The 20,020-nt window shown below is 37.2% G+C and overlaps 1 protein-coding gene across 7 annotated transcripts; it reads right to left on the bottom strand.

The window, feature by feature from the left end:
* Positions 1–4,386: 4,386 nt before the first annotated feature.
* Positions 4,387–20,020, bottom strand: LOC116406308 (carbon catabolite repressor protein 4 homolog 4-like). Of its 7 annotated transcripts, none has more exons than XM_031890001.1 (7): positions 19,958–20,020; positions 17,473–18,303; positions 16,733–16,795; positions 16,404–16,554; positions 16,130–16,277; positions 14,083–14,178; positions 4,387–5,068 (listed from the first exon to the last, which is right to left on the bottom strand). In XM_031890001.1, exons 3-7 carry the CDS (start codon positions 16,791–16,793, stop codon positions 5,006–5,008), a joined length of 519 nt encoding a protein of 172 aa, XP_031745861.1. In that variant the 5' UTR covers positions 16,794–16,795; positions 17,473–18,303; positions 19,958–20,020; the 3' UTR covers positions 4,387–5,005. The 7 variants fall into 7 exon arrangements, 4 of the variants coding, with proteins under 4 accessions (XP_031745861.1, XP_031745862.1, XP_031745864.1 ...); XM_031890002.1 differs by having other exon boundaries at positions 16,130–16,341; positions 16,489–16,554; XM_031890003.1 differs by lacking the exon at positions 4,387–5,068 and adding an exon at positions 5,949–8,580.

Here is a 20,020-nt window from a genome sequence, read left to right as displayed (position 1 = left end):
AAAAGTATTATTTTCATCCCGTGGGAGGGATTTTGGCAGTCGCGATTCTTCTTCTTTCAGTTGCAGAAAGAGAAGTAGCCTTATCTCTTTCATGAGATCTATGATTAAAGGTCGAAGTCCCAACTAGTAATTTTCTCTCTTTTCACTATCAACTTAGTATGAAAGAAAGAGAAGGAGAGTAGTTAGGCTCGAGTGAGTAGGAGAAGTTGAGACAAGACTAACAAGGCTTTTTATGATGATCTTGACTATTCAAAAGATTATTATGAGAAGGGAAGAGGTGTGCATTATGAACGAGGAGAAGAAAGAGACCTACAGTTTACGCAGTTGAGGAGACGAAGTTGGAGAAATGGATGAGAATTAGAGGACTCGACTTTACTCTATCTTCTCTTCTTATTTCTTGACCCTCAAGTGGGTCCTGCTTTCCCCTTTCCATATCGGAAGCTATCGCTCATATTCATAAGGCCTATACATCAAGGTGCTCAGCCTACCGCTTCGTGGATATAATTAAGAGTATGAAAGATCAGAGCTTTCAAAATTCAATTTTTTTTCATATCTTCTTACATAGTCTTGAGCACTTTATCTTCTTATTACTTGAGCGAGATCAGGGTATCGATCTCCCGGAAAGGTTATACTCCACCTCTCAGTGGGGTAGTTTCTGAAGCTAACCGCAGAGAGAAAGTAGACTAGCTCAAAAGACCGTGGGACATATCAAAGCAAGAAAGAAGAAAACTCCACACCTCGACCCGTCTCCTAGATCAGTCTGAATGGTAAGCGGTTCACTTACAATCTATTTTCATAGCCTGACTTATGAAGGCGAAGGGAAAGGAAAGGAGGCACTCCTTTCCAGAGTTTAGATCTTGAATAAGATCTCTGACAATCTTTCCCCCATTAAAGAAAGGAAAGGGATGTAGAGGGAGAGGCAGTAGCCCTTGTTTAAGGTGTCGCCTTTGTTGAGGGTTGCGCTTCTTATTTGATAAGGCAAATAGAAAGAAAAACCAGGGGAGAAAAATTGACATATGACAATAAATAAAGAAATATGCTAGAGGCCAATGCATGCATAAGGCATCTTTCTCTTTCAAAAGAAGAAGGATTGAAACCTCCAATGGTAGAAGTGCCATAAGAAGAGATAAGGCCGCCACGAGAGCAGACACTGTCTCTTAATTCCTGCCTCTTCTAAGGTAGTTTGAGATGGTCCTTGCCTCCATGGAAAAAGAGTGGCCCACATAGAAATAAAGCTAAAACCTTTGAGCAATATTCTTTGTTCCCGCCTATGGCGCCTTCTTGTTCGTAAACTTTGTTGAGCGACTATCCTTCTCCTTCGAGAACAAATGCCTCAACCGCAGAGTGGGGGTGAAGACTGAATACCGCCACGTGGGCTACTTTTTCAAGCTCAATGAGTGAGGAAAGAGTCTTTTCCACGTTTGAGAGGGTCGACGACGTCTAGTACACAGAACCTAAAGAATCTCAAAGGACTAGGATTGGGAATAGACTAAAGAGTGAATTTCTTTATGAACTATAAGAATTGTAGCCCTTATTCATTGACCTGTCTCAGGCCTCAAAGGAAGAAAGGAAAGTTTGTTGGAGCTCATTTCACAGCGAATGTGGAAACTGTTCAAGTGCTTTCTAAATCCACAGAAAAGCATAAGGACGGTAGCCTACACTACCCTGTAGTAGTAAATCACAATAGTGCTAAAGAAAGCCCTATCTTTATGCCTGAGAAGAAAGGCCTTGAAAGAGTGGGACGGACCCCAATGTAATCTTTCCTTTGAGGAGGTACGAAATTCTTCCATCCATTAGGTTACGATCACTGAAAGTGAGTAGTCAAAAGTACTATTTCAAGAAGAAGCTTTCCCTTGGATCCAAATTGAGTAGGGAATATCTCTAACGATAGGGTCTGTCTTTCCTTATGCAATCATTGTCTTAATCACAGTTGTTCTCATCTCAGATCGATCAAAAAGCATAAGAGAGGCGAACTTTGAGAATGAGAGGTTAAATGAGGAGACTCCTTAACTAGCCCCTTAAGCAAATCAATGAAGGATGCAATATTCCTTTTCACCTTGCTGCTGAAGGACATTCTTTTGCTGTTGTGGTTGATTTTGCATAGGCTTTCTCTAGCTTTTGCAGAACTGAGATCCCTAAGAAGTTGCTACTCCTCTTCTTTGACTTTCTTTAGTTGGAAAGGAGAGGTGCCATAAGACAGAGATATTCTTGAGAGATGATCGATCACGAAAAAAGGATTATGATAATAAGGGAATTTCTCTCTCTCTTTACGACGGTGTGTGTTAATAACTATTTTGGATTCTTGACTGATCCCTTTGTTTACAAGAATTCAAGAGAGGTTTGAATAGCTCGACCTATAGAAGTCGCTAAAATAGGGTAAGTCGCTAAAATAGGGTAAGAGACATGGAAGTGGGGGCATTCTATGTAAAGAGTTGACATAAGACTGGAACCATGAGATAGTCGCTTTTAAGTTATAACACCGTTAACTTTGTAAAACTGACTATTTCGTTTATAGATATCCAATGTAACTTAATTTTAAAAATGAACTAACTATGAACTTCTGTTCACGTGAAATTATTGATAGATCTGCATAAGTGAGGGAGCTCAATGGCGTTGGCTCAATAAGCCTCCCATTTCAGGGGTAAGATCGGGTGGATAGCTAGGGACATAGGGTGCAAGACGGAATTCACTCCTACCACTCTAGGGTTAGTAGATAGGTTGTTCCCTTAATGATTGAATCCAAGTCTTGAACAAGGGCCCCACCCTTTCATTGGCCCGAGAGGGATTCAGTTTATAGGTTGGACCTAAAACCAATTATTTAATAGTGGATCAGTGGGACTTAAAGAAAAAAGATATAATGTCGGGGTAAAACAGTGCTTTGACCCAGTCGAGATCATGAACAACTTGTGAAAGATTAACTTACTTATCATGTCATATCACATGGACACAAATATATCTATAGTGAGGGGAGTGCAACTACGGGACTTTAGTGGAATGACTCATTAGTTAACGAAGGTTGATTAACTCGATCTAAACAGTTTAGTCAGTTAATCTCAGATCGTTAGAACCCTTGATCTATAGATCCATTAGGTTCCCCCACTAGCTCATAAGGAATCAACTTAGAACATTATGATGGAATAATTCGAATTGTTAGAATTAGAATATAGTCATCGATTATAATTTAAGATAAAGCTTCATGTTTAAATGTAATTTAAATATGAATATGAATTCATATTTGGAAGCTCAAAATTGATGAAAATGGTAAAGAAGTAAGAAGTCAAAATGTTGACTTTTGACTTTGAAAAATCAAACTTTGGATGACTTTATATTCAAATGTGATTTAAATTTTGAAGAAATTTATACGAATTGATGCTTGGAAGGTTGAAATTAGTCAAGATGGACAAAATGGTTAAAAGTCAAAATGTTGACTTTGGGCTTGAAAAACTCGAACTTTGAATTTGATTTAAATGTTGAATTACCATATTGTCCTTAGACTAATTTAAATAATAACATTTGTTAAGATTTGGTAAGCTTATCACTTGCATGTGATATGCAAGTGGCTTATTGCATGCAGGACACTTACCCCACTAAGAATGCCAAGTGGTGAGATAGGTAAGCTCTTGCATGTAGTTTGCATTAGCCCGTTATGTTTTTCGTTAATTGCAATTCAAAAAAATAGTCGTTGGCTTTAACCGCTATTATGTTGCTCATCGTTCTCATGGAGAAAAAAAATTAATATATGAAAAAAGAAATCTTCAAAATGGAAAAAAATAAAATAAAACCAACGTAATCCAATTTTTTATTCTATATGATTGACGATACAAACTTAGATTTTTTTTTTTTTTTTTGCCTTCTATTTACGGTATAACTTGAGAAACATAGTTTACACAAATAGAAAAAAATAATACAATTTGTTTGTATTGTGTATTGCGCGTATGGTCCAAATTTGTTTTTTACAAAATCAACTTTATAATTAATACATATGTGTTGTGTGTTGAGGTTACAGTTGAAATGAAATATAAACATTATTTTAATATAAATATTCGTCGTTTCTTGAAAACCGTACGAAAAAAATAAATAAGTTTAGACAAACGCAAAAAAAATTAATACATATTTTATTTTGTATTTGGTTTATGGAAATCATTCCATAAGCATATCGTACACATGGAAAACATCTAATTCAATTTTGAAAGTGTATTAGGGATATTGTAGTAAAAAAAATATTTATACAAAATTAACAAAAAAAAAATCAATTCGTGTTTTTTTGTGAACGCTTGGGTTACGGTTAACTAAAAAAATTAATTTGAATACAATTTTTTGTTGAGGCTTTAACGGTATCAACAAAGTTTGCAACATATATTAGCACATTTTTCATTTTGTATAGGGTTCACGAAAAAAACAAAGAATTTCATTCACAGGAAAAAAAACAATTCTACATTTAATCTCATATTCAGGTTAATGTATAAATAATAATAAAAAAAATACAATTTTGGTTTTAATCCTTCTGACATAATCTTCTCCCAGATTATAAATAATCTCTCACAATCATTCCACTTAATCCTTTCCGAAACAAAGATTATAAATAATCCTCATAATCCTTCCCTCAAACAAGGATTATAATAATCCTTTCCTCCACTTAATCCCCCATTTTCCTTATTCTTTTCCCCCTTATTCATTTCTTTCCCCCAAACGGCCCCTTACAGTTGCATTTAGATGAAAAACTTTAATGTTTTGTATCATAAAATACTCTTGTTTCGAAAATATAACTTAATAAAATATAAAAAAATATTGTCACTATAGGTATTTGAACAGAAATGGTTAATTCATTCGTGACAAAAATAACTTTAGAAGAACAAAAATGGTTCATACCGTAGGCTTGTAACTCTCAAATTGAAGGTTTTGGTAATCTTTACCCAATTTAGACCCATTCATGTTTGCCCTACCAACCAAATATAAGCGTCTCAATCTAAGAGCTTTTATCCTGTTCAAACTCAACAACATGTCTTCACCTATACCTCAACCTCAACCTCGTAATAATGCCAAAATCTTCTTGTCTGAAAGACACCTTCTGAGAAATTTAAAATTGATAATGTCACATCGATCATCCTCAAACTCTCTTAACAAGATGTAATGACACAAAGATCCACTGATCATCAACCTAATGTCCAAGAAATGATTGAATGGAGTTTTCCTAAACATATACAATTGCCTAGGAGTTAACTTGTTTTTAATATTGGAGATAGTTTTCGCCGAGTGAGAACATGTCAATTTTGGAAGGAAAATGTTTGAATTGCAAATTTTAGTGACAAGAGGCATTTACCAAACAGAGAACACAGGTAACATAAGAAAATAAGTACTTTGTCTTAGAACTCAAGGGAATCTTGATCCAATCTCGGTCAAGAACAACATAAATTCACTATGTACTTGGGTTATTTACATGTGATGTCACGATATTAGTGTTTTATATGCATCCTATGATGTATCTTGGTTAATCTCGGGTGAAATCTAGCCCGATAACCAACACATAATGCATATGAACACAAACGTAGAACAATCTCAAGACTCATTCAACAAATCTCAGTCCAATTTCAACAATCTCAGGCGAGATTCCTAATCTAAATGAGCCTAGGTTGATGAAATTTATGACATTCATCAGATCACCACCAGAAAAAATTTAAAAATGAGATATGCACACATCCAACTACTTATATTCCAGCCACCTCATATTTCACAAAAAAAAAAAAAAAAAACCTATAACAAAACTTTAAAAAAGCTCTAAACTATCAAATTGTTCAAGGCAGAATACATGTAAAGACTTAAATGCTTGAGGATACACAGAACAATTTTGCCCACACAAAAATCAATAAATCTAAGAGATTTTGAGAGTAATGAAGTTCAAACTTAACCTAAATGAGTTCCTATTTTCACAACTATATGAAATTGTTTGCTGGAAAATATTTTGGTAATTGTATAATAGCATTTATTTTAAATTTTAAATACAAAATAAGAAATCTCATAATTGAATTCGGCTAAAGCTGTGAAAAAAGCAGTCTCTGTGAGAAAAACAGACGAATATAAAAAAAATGTATGCTATTTTTTAAATGGTAGACCCAAAACTGACAGTATTTGACCATTTTCATAATATTAACGATTTTTTTGAATGTTTTTAAAAATATTCATTTTAATTATTTTTAACATTATCCACCTGACAGTGTCCATCAACAAACTCAACACAAGAGCGTTCGAATTCTTCGGTGCCCGCTTAACAGAGTTTGCGTCCTCATGAACTCCACTGTCTTCCTCCTCTCCTCGTCGTTGCCGCCCCCACAATCAACCATCTTTGAGTCTCCTCCATCTCCTCCGCAACCTCTCTTCCCCACCTCCCAAGCCTGCCCTATCGGAAATCCACTCCATCTGCATCTCCTCTCTTCCTCCCTAGAAGAAACCCTTGTCGAGTCTTCTCCGGCGATGGCAACGGTGATAGTGGTGGTCCCGATGACTACGACATGGACGATGAGGAAATGGAGGAATTCAACAGCAACAAAGATTTCGACATCGAGTACGATCCCCTAGTCGCCGCGATAGCTGCAGCAGCGGGTTCCGACGACGTTGGCGATGAGAATATCTCGATTGTGCAGAGCAAAAGCTTCGTGTTCACACAGGGATGGGATTCGGAGATGATTGTGGATTATAGGATAAATGAGGAGGAATTTCATAAGATTAGTTTTATGCACTGTCATTTCTTCATTAGGAAGTCGTCGGATTCCAACAGCGATGTTTATGATTTTAGAGAGGTTAGTGGCAAAATTTGCTTAGTTTCATTTCAAACTTGGCTTTATCAGATTCATTTGATAGTTAAAAAAAGTTTTCGTTGATGTGTTTCTTGGTTGTAGATGTATGTTACTCCTCCGGATACTGATGTTTATGTCGTCCCCAAAGTTCTTGCTCCCTCCAATGCCTCAAAAGGTATTATTGTTCTTTCTTTGCATTTATATACATGATAAAATGGTGTAAATTATTATGTTTTAGTCTTGAACTCTAGATTAAAAACCCGTTTCAACCATTTTCATTAGTTTTTAACTAACAAATGAACAGAAACTTAACCTGTTAGTTTAGCCATTTTCATTAACTTTACATTAACAATAACTAGTGCAATTGGCCGGCATTTATCACGCCTCTCTAAGTTTTCATTTACTTTTTGAAGTCTTATTACTTCAGTCTTACCACATTTACTTTAATCCTCTGTGGTTAATTGTTTACATTATGCTATGTTTTTGTTGTATCCTTTTGTATGTTGAAGCACTAGTCTCTGTTCATCTCCTTTGTGAAAAGTTTCAATCATTTTCTATAAACAGATTTCAATTTAGCATGTTCATTTAGTCAGTCGGCAAATGTTTACAGACGGTCATTTAAGTTTTTGTGGAAGAACGGTTGGTAAGTTAACAGTTAATTTGATGAAGAAATCTGAGACTAAAACTGACTTATTGAAGGTTAAGGGACTTAAACACAATAATTAAAAGTTAATAGAACAATATGGAACAAACATCATAGTTCAAGGACCAAAATAAGATTTTAAGGAATTTCAGTAGTGTATGATCATACTTTTCTTCACAACTGCAGTATATTAGATGTGCTTAGAGTGATTATGGATGCTACAATGTCATAGAACCACCTATTGATGCACCTAGAGATCCATTATACAAGTCTGAAAAGGAGGTTCTTAAGGTAAGGTTGGACTTAAGAATTTGATGATTGTTCACTCTATTTTTCTATTTCTAGTGAAAGTGATGATAATTTAATGGACTCTTCCATTTCTTTGTAAATCCGAGTATAGGTTTCGCCGCGATACGTTAGAATAGAAGTAGCTAGCATAGTTATACAAAGTGACGTTCATTGACTCAACGACGTTTGAAATTTAAGAATATTATGCATGTGATGGTCTTCTCTTCAGGATGGGAATGTGGACAAAAGATATAAGAATGTGCAAACAATTCATTTATCTTTTGCAGGTTTTCTTGACGAAGCACTTCAAAAATCGAAGGCTGTGGGACCCTGAATTTATCCTAGATTTTGAGAAAATATATGTAATTGATTCAAAAACCAAGTCAATCACTAGGGCAAAAGTCCTGGTAAGACTTTTTTTTCTTGGCTTTTGCACTGTTTCAGTAATAAGTGAAGTTCTAAACTTCAAGTCGAATTGAAGATTTCAAGCTGCTTCTAGTCTGTTAAAAGGGTTTAAACTACTTCCTTTTGCTCTAACACAGTCACAGTAACAGAAGTAAGAGATAGGGACAGGAGAAGCGACTTGCTCGTAGTTTGGGACAATGGAAACTCTTTCAAGATCATCCATTCGATATCCGTTTCTCATCTACCAGATTTCATTAGCATTTTATGAGCATTTTATGCTTTGTTTATTGCTTAATCCCCTATACTCTCAATGCAATCTAGAGTGAACGAGATGACCCGACCACAGTAATCGAGAAAGAATAGAGGACCAAAACTAGACAAGATATGGAGAGACATCTTAGGAAGTTAAGGGACTTCAACAATTCAAATTGGTTTTAAACAACACCATTCAACCTGCAAAAGTCGTCTCAGAAAAAATTGTTTTAGAACTTATTAGAGATCTAGTGTAGAAAGATGAGTCTTGATGACTCATCCTATAAAAGAGAAAATGAAAAGGATGTGACTTTTGAAGACTCGTACCATATCAAATAATTCTTAGACACTCAAGACTTAAATAAAAACAAAAAGAAAAAAAAACCATGAGTAAATATATGATTCATAGCAATATTTTAATATTTTAGTTTTTCAACGTTTCAGGACGGAACTAAAAAATCAAGTCTGGACATCGTCGTTTGATTTTTTTCGGCAAGAAATATTGATATTCCTCGGAATGGGGCCACCCAGCAGTTAGATGTGAACTTTCGGGACCTTTGACATTGTTCTAAGCTGGGTGGTTTCTTTCTAGGCCATAACATCGACCCTTTTTTCAACGTTTCGGGACGAAACTAAAAAACCGAGGTCGGGCCATCGCCGTTCGGCTTTTGTGGGCAAGAAACTTTATTATTACTCGGAATGTGGCCATCCGACAGGTAGATGTGAACTTTCAGGACCTCTGACATTGTTCTAAGCTGGGTGGTTTCTTTCTAGGCCATAACATCGACCCTTTTTTGGATGTTTCGGGACAGAACTAAGAATTGACAGTCTTCAATGCTTGTTTTAACAACGTTTTCAATCAAATTAATCATCTTTTACGTTTTCTAAAAATATTTTTCCAAGAACGTGAGGGAAGGTTGAAGCGTGTGTTAAAGTTGTCCGCGATTTGCGGATTTTGATCGGCTGACTTGTTCGTCGAGTTCGAACAAGTGTCGCACAATCGTTCACATCGTGTTTGAAGGGTTACAATTGTGACAACTGGTATCAGAGCCAAGTTGGCAGTTGACAGTGCGAGACAGAAAGATGTCGGTGGCGAAACAGTCTAGCAAGACCCATAATGAGCGACTTATGAGAATCGAAGAGCAGATGCTCTACCTGGTGGAAGTTCCTGATTCCATCCGGTTCTTGGAATAGCGGCTTGAGGATATTGCCAAGAAAGCTGATGGCATTGAAGTCGTGTTCGGTCGCCTTGACGGACTACCCATCCAAGAGTTATTGACTAGAGTCGACGCTCTAAAGTCCCGAGTTATGAGAACGGGAAATGTCACCTACGAGCGTGGGGACAGTTAATCGGGCTATGTTGCCGAGATGGAAGAACGAGTTATGGAGCTTGATAACTCCCAAAAGAACATGTTGAAGATGATCAACAACATGACGGAAGATTTTCGAGCAACCCTCGATGTCGTGAGGAATGAGCTCGCAGAGGTAAACACAAGGGTGAACCTTACTATGCGAGCACTAGCAAACCAGGCTCCAGCTGGAGGAGCCATTCCTGCGGGCAGAATCAAGATTCCTGAGCCCAAGCCCTTCTATGGGGCGAGAGATGCCAAGGCGTTGGAAAACTTCATCTTTGATGTCGAGCAGTATTTCAAATCCACGAACACAATTACTTAAGAGGCCAAGGTGACACTGGCAACCACGCATCTGTCAGAAGATGCGAAGTTATGGTGGAGGTCCCGATACATGGACATTCAAGAAGGGCGTTGCACAATCGACACGTGGGATGCCCTAAAAGAAGAACTCCGTTCGCAATTTTTTTCTTGAGAATGTCAAGTTCTGGCCCGACGGAAGCTGCGTGAATTGAAGCACACGGGGAACATTCGGGACTACGTGAATTGAAGCCGTGGGCTAGGACCAAGTTGTATGAGCAACGAATCCAATACCTCACGTCGACATACGCAGTGGCTGAACGGTTGTTTGACTTATCTAGTGAATCTTAGGATGCAAGACGACATCAAGCTTCCTCCTCTAGAGGAAACAGAAACAACCGCCCAAATTCCCCGAAGACTGTAGGGGGAGACAAGCGACAAGGTGGAGATCGCAAGCCCTTCCAAGCGAATACAGGAAACAACTGGCGAGGACCAAACAATCAAAACAACACCAGTCGTTCCATCAGTTGTTTCATATGTAAAGGACCTCATCTTGCCAGAGAGTGCCCCAACCGTATCGACTTCAACGCTTTTCAAGCCACCCTGGCCTCGGACTCAGATGATAGATTGAGTCAGACTGAAGGAGACGTTGGACAGATAGAAGAGGGCGAGAATCCTCGGATGGGGGCCCTAATGTACGTAGAATGGTCTCATGTACGTAGACTGTTGGGTCAACCAAAAGCCACCCAAGAGCACTATGGTGGATTCTGGTGCCACCCATAACTTCATTGTAGAAGCCGAAGCTAGACGGCTGAATCTCCGTCGGGAGAAGGACGCAGGAAAAATGAAGGACGTGAACTCAGCTGCCCTACCTATCGTCGGGTTGGTAAAACGAACGACCATAAGGATGGAAGAGTGGAGCGGTCCCATAGATTTGGTGGTTGCAAAGATGGATGACTTGGATGTGGTACTGGGTATGAAGTTTCTACTGGAGCATCAAGTCATACCAATGCCGCTAGCCAAATGTTTAGTGATTACTGGAACAACGCCTACTGTTGTTCAAACGGAGATTCGTCAGCCTGATGGGATAAAGATGATCTCGGCTACGCAGTTGAAGAAAGGCCTTGCTCGTGACGAACCAACCTTCATGGCTATCCCACTGGAGTCGTTCGAAAGCCCAAGGGAAACAGTCCCCAAAGACATCCTAAGTGTCTTAGAGAAGTACAAGGATGTGATGCCAGACAGCCTGCCGAAATCATTGCCTCCACGGAGAATGATCGACCATGAGATCGAACTGCTGCCAGGGGCAAAACCGCCTGCGAAGGATGCTTATCGTATGGCACCGCCGGAGTTGGCCGAACTTCGGAAACAACTGGGTAAACTGCTGAACGCAGGATTTGTGAGGCCTCCAAAAGCTCCATATTGAGCTCCAGTCTTTTTCCAGAAGAAGAAGGATGGAAGTATGCGGTTGTGCATCGACTACCGCGCCCTAAACAAGATCATGGTCTGCAACAGATATCTGTTACCAATAATCAAGACCTGTTTGATCGCCTTCATAGAGCAAAGTATTTCTCGAAGCTAGACTTGCGATCGGGCTATTATCAAGTAAGAATTGTCGAAGGGGATGAGCCCAAAACCACCTGCGTTACGAGGTATGGGGCGTTCGAGTTCCTTGTCATGTCATTTGCTCTTACCAATGCACCTGCAACGTTCTGTACGCTAATGAACCAGGTCTTCCATGAATACCTTGACAAGTTTGTGGTGGTCTATCTGGACGATATAGTGGTTTATAGCTCCACGCTAGAAGAACACAAGGACCACCTCAAAAGGGTTTTTCAGAAGTTGAAGGAGAACCAACTAAAGGAGAACCAACTAAAGGAGAACCAACTATATGTCAAGAGGGAAATGTGTTCCTTTGCTCAAGAGCGGATCAATTTTTTGGGTCATGTGATTGAGTGTGGTCGAATCAGTATGGAAGAAGGAAAGATCATTGCGATTCGTGATTGGGAAGTACCAAGGTCAGTCACCGACTTGCGCTCCTTCCTCGGGTTAGCCAATTATTACAGGTGATTCGTGGAAGGATTCTCTAAAAGAGTAAGCCCGTTGACTGACTTGCTGAAGAAGGACAACAAGTGGAATTGGACACTGGAATGTCAAGTCGCCTTCGATGAACTGAAGCAAGCTATGGTCAAGGGGCCAATTCTTGGGATCGCAGATGTGACCCAACCATTTGAAGTAGAGACCGATGCGTCTGATTACGCATTGGGTGGTGTACTCCTGCAGAATGGAGACCCCATCGCTTATGAGAGTCGAAAGTTGAATGACACGGAGAGGAGGTACACCGTGTCCGAGAAAGAAATGCTTGTCGTAGTACATTGCTTAAGGGCCTGGAGACAGTACTTATTGGGGTCAACTTTTTGTTGCGAAGACGGACAATAGTGCTACTTGTCACTTCTTTACGCAACCGAAGTTGACTTCAAAACAAGCTAGATGGCAGGAATTCCTAACTGAGTTTGATTTTGAGTTTGAACACAAGAAAGGGGTGAGCAATCAGGCCGCTGATGCGCTTAGTCGAAGAGGTGAACACGTTGCTTTGTGCATGTTAGCACATCTCTACGCAAGCAAGATTAATGGTCCTATGCGCGATTTCTTGAGGGAGTTCTTGCAGAAGCATTCTGCGGCTCAGAGTGTCATGAGTTTAGCTGAGGCAGGTAAAACAAGGCAGTTTTGGGTTGAAGATGGGTTGTTAGTGACGAAGGGGAGACGGTTGTATGTCCCTAGGGGAGGAGACCTGAGAAAGAAGTTGCTACACGAGTGTCAGGACACTCTGTGGGCTGGCCACCCCGGATGACAGAGGACATATGTCTTGCTGAAGTATGGATACTTTTGGCCCCGTCTGAGAGACGATATCATGCAATACACGAAGATGTGTCTTGTCTGTCAACAGGACAAAGTCGAGAAGGCAAAGGTTGCTGGGCTTCTCGAACCTCTGCCTGTGCCAACGAGACCGTGGGAGAGTGTTTCTATAGACTTCATCACACATCTTCCAAAAGTAGGCGACTATGAGACTATATTAGTCATTATAGATTGATTCTCGAAATATGTCACTTTTGTTCCCACTACGAAGCAGTGTTCGGCGGAGTTAACAGCTCAATTATTCTTTAGACATATTATGAAGCTGTGGGGTGTACCGACAAGCATTGTGAGTGATCGAGATGGCCGGTTCATTGGCGCCTTTTGGACAGAGTTATTCACTTTCTTAGGGACAAGCCTGAATGTGTCCTCAAGTTACAGACATACTTGTCCAAGGTGTGTTTACCTATGGCCATATGCTCAGATTAGCCCCAATTTATCTTGTCTTTATGTCTTGTACGTAGTTTAGGTAGTTGCTTTGAATTTCAAGTCGATATGCTTGGGTGTGACGTTTCGGCATTTTCATATGCAAGTCTGCCAGAGATGAAAATGTTAAAAAAGTACTATAGGAGAGGCATACCTGTTGAATCCCCGCCCAAGCCTTGTCGTACTCTTTGCAATCTATGCTTTCTTATTGCAATTGACAATCTTCAATGCTTGTTTTAACAACGTTTTCAATCAAATTAATTTGAATTTTTTTTTAAAAAAAAAATTTTAAGGGTTCTCCCAGTTAGATTTGTGTTGTTTAGCAATGAGAACAACTCACAAAGCTCCCTCTTGTGATCAGCATCACGAAAAGTTTTCCAATTTTCCATCGATGACAATTTTTTATGGTGTAGACCAAATGACTTAATTTTATTAATATTTAAATTTGTGAATACAAGAAGACAAGTACTCTATTAAAATCAAACTAATCCTAATTCTAATTAATATAAGAAACTAATCCTAATCCTAATCCTAATCCTAATATATCAAGAATTTGTCCATAATACCCTAATTCCTACTCCATAAAAAATCTTATGAGTTGTAGTTCGTTCTTTAGTCCTCTTGTAATCAAGTGGTCAAAAATGATGGCAAATTTTAAAAAAATTACTATAATTGATAAGAGTTATAGTTGGCAAAAAGAAAGATGGGCACACACCTGAGACTCCGTTTGTGTTTCACTAAAGCCGTCATATATGCCCAACGGTCCCATCTTCAGTATATTACATACATAAGTGTATAACACAATGTGTACCTACCACAACTTGATCATATATTCTATATCAAAAGGTTGTTGGAGTTTCAAATCTCAACCCATGTGAACTAAAAAAAAAATTGTACGTGCATATCTATATTATATACACACATCAAATATGATGTGTCAAATGAAAGACTCTTCTTATATTAACTTTACTTAACACTAATTGTGATGTGTCAAATGAAAGACTCTTCCTATATTAACTTTACTTAACACTAATTGTGACAGAATTCTACTTATCAAATTCACTATTTAACTTATCAATTGGATCCGTATAATAAAGTGATCATCATTTAAAGATAAGGACAAAAAAACAAATTCCCCACTGATCAAAATTAAAGCCCTTGTTGAATGACAATAATATGACCTATTGCATAGGACATAATATGACAATTGCATAGGACATAAAGGCTCAAGAATGAGTGATTTTACTACTAGAAAGTAGTAAGTGTGTTTGTAATTGAACCAACTTATTTGCATGTCTAGGCCTAGAAGAATATTTGAGGTCCCTTTTTAAACTTTTTTTTAAACCAAAGGAAAAAGGAAGAGCCTTTTTCCTTTTGTTTTTAACGTTGTTTGTAAGAAGTATGATTTGCTGGCTAGTAATGAGTTCTACTTCTTTATTATTTGCTAGAATTTTTTGTTTATAAGCTTGTGATTTTGGATGTCCAAAGAGATAATAACCAAAAAAGAACCTATATTTAGGGATATTTGAATTGACTTTCTACGAAAATGTTCGAGGCACTGACTATAGTAAGACTATAAATCCCCAATTACCTATCATCAATACTATTTTGAAACCTAATTTGCTACCGTTTTTACTGTTTTACCTTCTATCACATAATATTATTACCAAAACTAAAATAATTCACACCTCAAGCACAAACTATAATAACCTAAGACTATATAACGAATTATCAACTCCTTGCCCTAAACATTCTCATGTGTTTAAATTATAGTCTCTACAAGTGAAGAAAACAGCATTTATAAGCATTTAAAAAAATCATTTCAAATGGCCGGTCCATTAGATGCTGAGTTTCAAATAAACATAAAATTCAATCCTTCTCAACAATTCTCATAGTTCAATTCACATGATTTTGGTGGTTTAAAATTTTAATCAGACATTGGACCATTAATTATGCAACAGTCCTAGATGGTTTTGGGAAGTTGTGATGAGAATGAGATCCAAGTACTACCATGGAGTAATTACAAAAAGGAAAAGGAAGGGAAAAAATAACCTATGGGAACGCACTCCAACTATCAAATTAACACCTATAGAGTAATTACAAAAAGTCTTCAAAACCAAAACCCACAAGCCAGGAAGCATGAAAGCGATAAAAAAGATGACCTTTCTCCTCATGAAGCAGAATGAGGAGGAAAGTATAGAGTTTGTACCATCTTAATTCTATATTTTTTATAAATCTTAACTTAGTTATTACTATTACTTTATTGTTTTAAAAAATTACTTTAACCAATTTGATAAATAATGTCTTCAAATGTTGTTATGATTTGTTGAAACCAGATGAACTAAATTTAAGATGTACTGATAGTACGACATATAAATGTACAAGAACTAACAACGTCCAAAATAGTATACTAACTTTAATACTAATCAATATTGATAGGAACAAAATTGTAACAGAACAAAACATTAACATATAATTTAACCATAGCAAAGAAAAAAAAGAAAGATCTAGGTTTACAATGATTCTCAACTTCAATGGAACCTATTAAATGCATGAATTTAAAATTTTGAGACTTGGTTACACAAAATTGAAAGCATGCAGATCTTTTAGACACTTTTGGAAAGTTAAGCAATCAAGGAGACACAAAGTTCAAGGGACTAAACTTGTAATTTAGACATGATAATAACAATGAAATAGCTATATACCATATCTTCAGAAAGAGGAAATTCAATGCAAATGATAAATCGAGATAGAATACAAACCTTATCTCCTGGGGTTGAATTGAAATCGCCAGCCAAAAGTACTGAGGGTGTGCATTCAAACTTTTCAGCAACTAAAGATTTGAATCGAGCTAGGCGTGATAAAAGATACTTAGCCTGAGCGAGCTTCACATCAGCCCATTCTGGATCCCTGTAACAAAATATCCATTTCTTTACATATTGGATGGATAAGATGTTCTTCAATACAGCAGGTCCTAAAAGCAATCATATAGACTTTACAGATAAGGGCAAAGGAAACTAGAAAGTACAATTTTACCAACAAAGATGGGTGTTGGCTAGAATTACAACATGATGAAAAGGCTGCCCAAGTTTGAAAGCAGCCATAATCCCAACGCAATCACGTTTTAATCTTACTCGGGGATCGTTAGGATCCCCACGATCGGCTACGGTGGTTTTTGATGATGAACCTAAATTCGCAGGTTTGAACAATTAGCTCTTATAGTCCATGGCAAAGTAAGTCAGCTACACCAAAAATAAAACATCAACATTTGTCTTAAAAATGAATTGAAAATACCAAAAAAGATAAACCATGGGCAATGCTCCTCTCAATTCTACAAACTAATCACAACAGCTGAATGAACATACTGTGAGTGAACTTTCTTCTGGGGAAGGAAAAGGGGGAGTTCTTCAAGTTCTTCAAAGACATGGCTATGAAAATCCCGTAAAAATAGTTTAGAAGGAATTAGAACACAAGCACACAGATGCATGTAATAATAGATTAGGTGGAGTGGGAACCAACGATAAGATACTAAAGTCTATCACTAGATACTATTTAAATGCAGATGCATTTAATAACTTTTTCTTTTTTTTAAAAAAAAACTTAATTTTCATTTAGAAAAAATGAAAGAATAAACGGACATAAAAAAGAAAGCCCACAAAAAGAACCAAAGTGCAAAAAAGGCTCCAATAAAGAGATAAGGTCTAGCAAATAATAACAAAACAAATGTCCCAGAAGAAACAAAGAATTCAGTAAGGGATCAAACATCGCAATAAGGACTCTCACACCCTTTGACGATTCTGTTCTTTCTCTCGCTCCACCAGAATGTAATAATGAAACCTAAAGGCTGCTTTTGACTCAGTAAAACAGACAAAGAAAAAGAAATTGTCCTCGTACGACTAACTGCTTTGGATGTAAGAGCTAAGAATGGCCATGTCCACTAGTTAGTTTAAACCTAATAGAAGGATACACTTTTGTCGCAGCCAGTCTTTCCAGGTGACTTCTGATCTTGAATCTTAAAAAGAATGGAAAACAAAAGGATTTGAAGGAAAAAATAAAAATAAAAATGGAATGAAGTAATGGAATTGAAGCTCAAACCAGATTTTACCTTAGTTGTCTGCTCCAACAAGTCCTCGATTGCGGAAGCGACATCAGGAACGTGTGAAGTTACTACAGAAGATTTTGATGTAGTTTGTTTTGTGGAATTCAAATTGCAGTCAGATTGAGTGGAACTGTTTCCAACAAAAACTGAACGCTTTTGTATGGCTTCGTCAAATAACTTGCGCCTTCTTTTAGTAGAACTTATTCGTTCAGCTGCTCCTATAGAGCTACTGTTAGCTCCAGCTGATTGGTCTCTCAGAATGGCAGAATGGATAGGAAACTGGGATACGCTTTCATTGGCTATCATTGGGGCAGCTTGAGTAGGAAATTGGCTGACAGTGCACAAGCATGTCACTCTGTCTTGAGCTGTAACTTCTTTTGGGCGATACAAATCAAGAGAAACAATCTTTCTCTGAAAATTTTGTATTCAAACAAAATCATTCCATATCTAAGAGAAGAAATATAAACACAATGGGTCTAGAATTCTATCAGGATATGCATGTATATGAACATATATAATTGAAAAGCAACAAAATCGCAAAGTTCCTTGTCTGACACACTCATATATCCATTCAGCTGTAATGCATTGTTTCCCCCATTTACAAGCAGCCTCATACTTTGTCCCATCCGTGAACTTGCATATTAGATGGCTTACCTTCTTTGTCAGCTTCTCCACAAACTTGGCCCCAAGTACAAAACACAGATTTCTTAACAATACTCTGTCTTTATCATCATATTGTGAAACACAAAACCGTATGTTTTCAAATCCAGGCAAAGGGACACAACAAGGAAGAGGAGAATAGAGAATGTGCCCATTGGTATCCCACAAACATCCATCCTTCATAACGAATTTATTTGAAATAGTCAGTAACAAATAAAAACAAGATAAATATTCAATTCTCATTTCAAATATCGGTTTAAGATATTGAACATAGTTAAGTTACGGAATTAATTACAACCAAGTGTGTAAGTGCAACAAACTTAGTTCAAACCAACCTAAAACATGCTCAAAACGTGTCTAGGTAGTACTTGAGTTTTCAAAACGATCTAGCAAATCCTAAGTGTAAGTTAGTAACTCATAATCTACCAAAAATGTTGAAAAAAGCATTTCAAGACCAAAAATGACAACCAAGTGCAACAAACTCAATCTAACCTAAAATGTATTCAAAACGTGTGTAAGTATCACTTGAATTTTCAAAACGACCAAGCAATGCTTAAGTGTAAGTTTGTAACTCACAACCTACCAAAATTTCAAAAAGTGTGAAAAAAGTACTTCAAGACCCAATATGTCAATCAAATGTGTTTAAAACTTAGTGTCAAACCAACCTAAAACGAGTTCAAAACGTGTCTAAGTATCACTTGAACTTTCAAAACGACCTAAAAAAGCTTACGTGTAGGTTTGTAACTCATAACCTACGAAAAAAGTTCAAATAGAGTGAAAAAAGCACTACAAGACCCAAAATGGCAACCAAGTGTGTAAGTGCAACAAACTTAGTTCAAACCAACCTAAAACATGCTCAAAACGTGTCTAGGTATTACTTGAGTTTTCAAAACGATCTAGCAAATCCTAAGTGTAAGTTAGTAACTCATAATCTACCAAAAATGTTGAAAAAAGCATTTCAAGACCAAAAATGACAACCAAGTGCAACAAACTCAATCTAACCTAAAATGTATTCAAAACGTGTGTAAGTATCACTTGAATTTTCAAAACGACCAAGCAATGCTTCAGTGTAAGTTTGTAACTCACAACCTACCAAAATTTCAAAAAGTATGAAAAAAGTACTTCAAGACCCAACATGTCAATCAAATGTGTGTAAAACTTAGTTTCAAACCAACCTAAAACGAGTTCAAAACGTGTCTAAGTTTCACTTGAACTTTCAAAACGACCTAACAAATATTCAATACAAGTTCATAAGTCATAACCTAGAAAAAAGTTCAAAATTTTTGAAAAAGACACTCCAAAACCAAAAATGTCAAGTGTGTAAGTGCAACGAACTTAGTTCTATACAAACCTAACAAGTATTCAAAACACGTATAAGTTTTCGAACAACCTAACAACGCTTAAGTGTAAGTTTATAACTCATAACTTACCAAAAATTTCAAAAAGTGTGAAAAAAAATCTTTCAAGACTCAAAATGGAAACCATGGCTGTATGTAAAACTAACTTAGTTTGTAACAACCTAAAAGGTGTTCAAAAAATGTTTAAGTATCACTCGAACTTTAAAAACGACCTAATAATGCTTTAGTGTTACTTCATAACTCATAACCTACCAAAAAGTTCAAAAAATGTAGAAAAAGCACTCCAAAATCCAAAATGGCAACCAAGTGTGTAAGTGCAACAAACTTAGTCTCAACTTTAAAATTAGTGCGAGTTGGGAAATGTATTAACTCAAGCATGATGTACAAACTTGAAACGACTTAAATATTTATTCACCATCACATAAAAACAGTAATTAAATATAGATAACATGTGTAAATAAAGGGAGAATCACCTTTCTAGCAGTAGCTTTAGAGTAAGACCAAACACCATCCTCCTACTTGTAAATATGCTCGAT

The sequence above is a fragment of the Cucumis sativus genome, unplaced genomic scaffold, assembly GCF_000004075.3.
Source record: "Cucumis sativus cultivar 9930 unplaced genomic scaffold, Cucumber_9930_V3 scaffold85, whole genome shotgun sequence".
NCBI lineage: Eukaryota > Viridiplantae > Streptophyta > Magnoliopsida > Cucurbitales > Cucurbitaceae > Cucumis > Cucumis sativus.
This window is presented reverse-complemented; position numbering and strand designations above follow the sequence as displayed.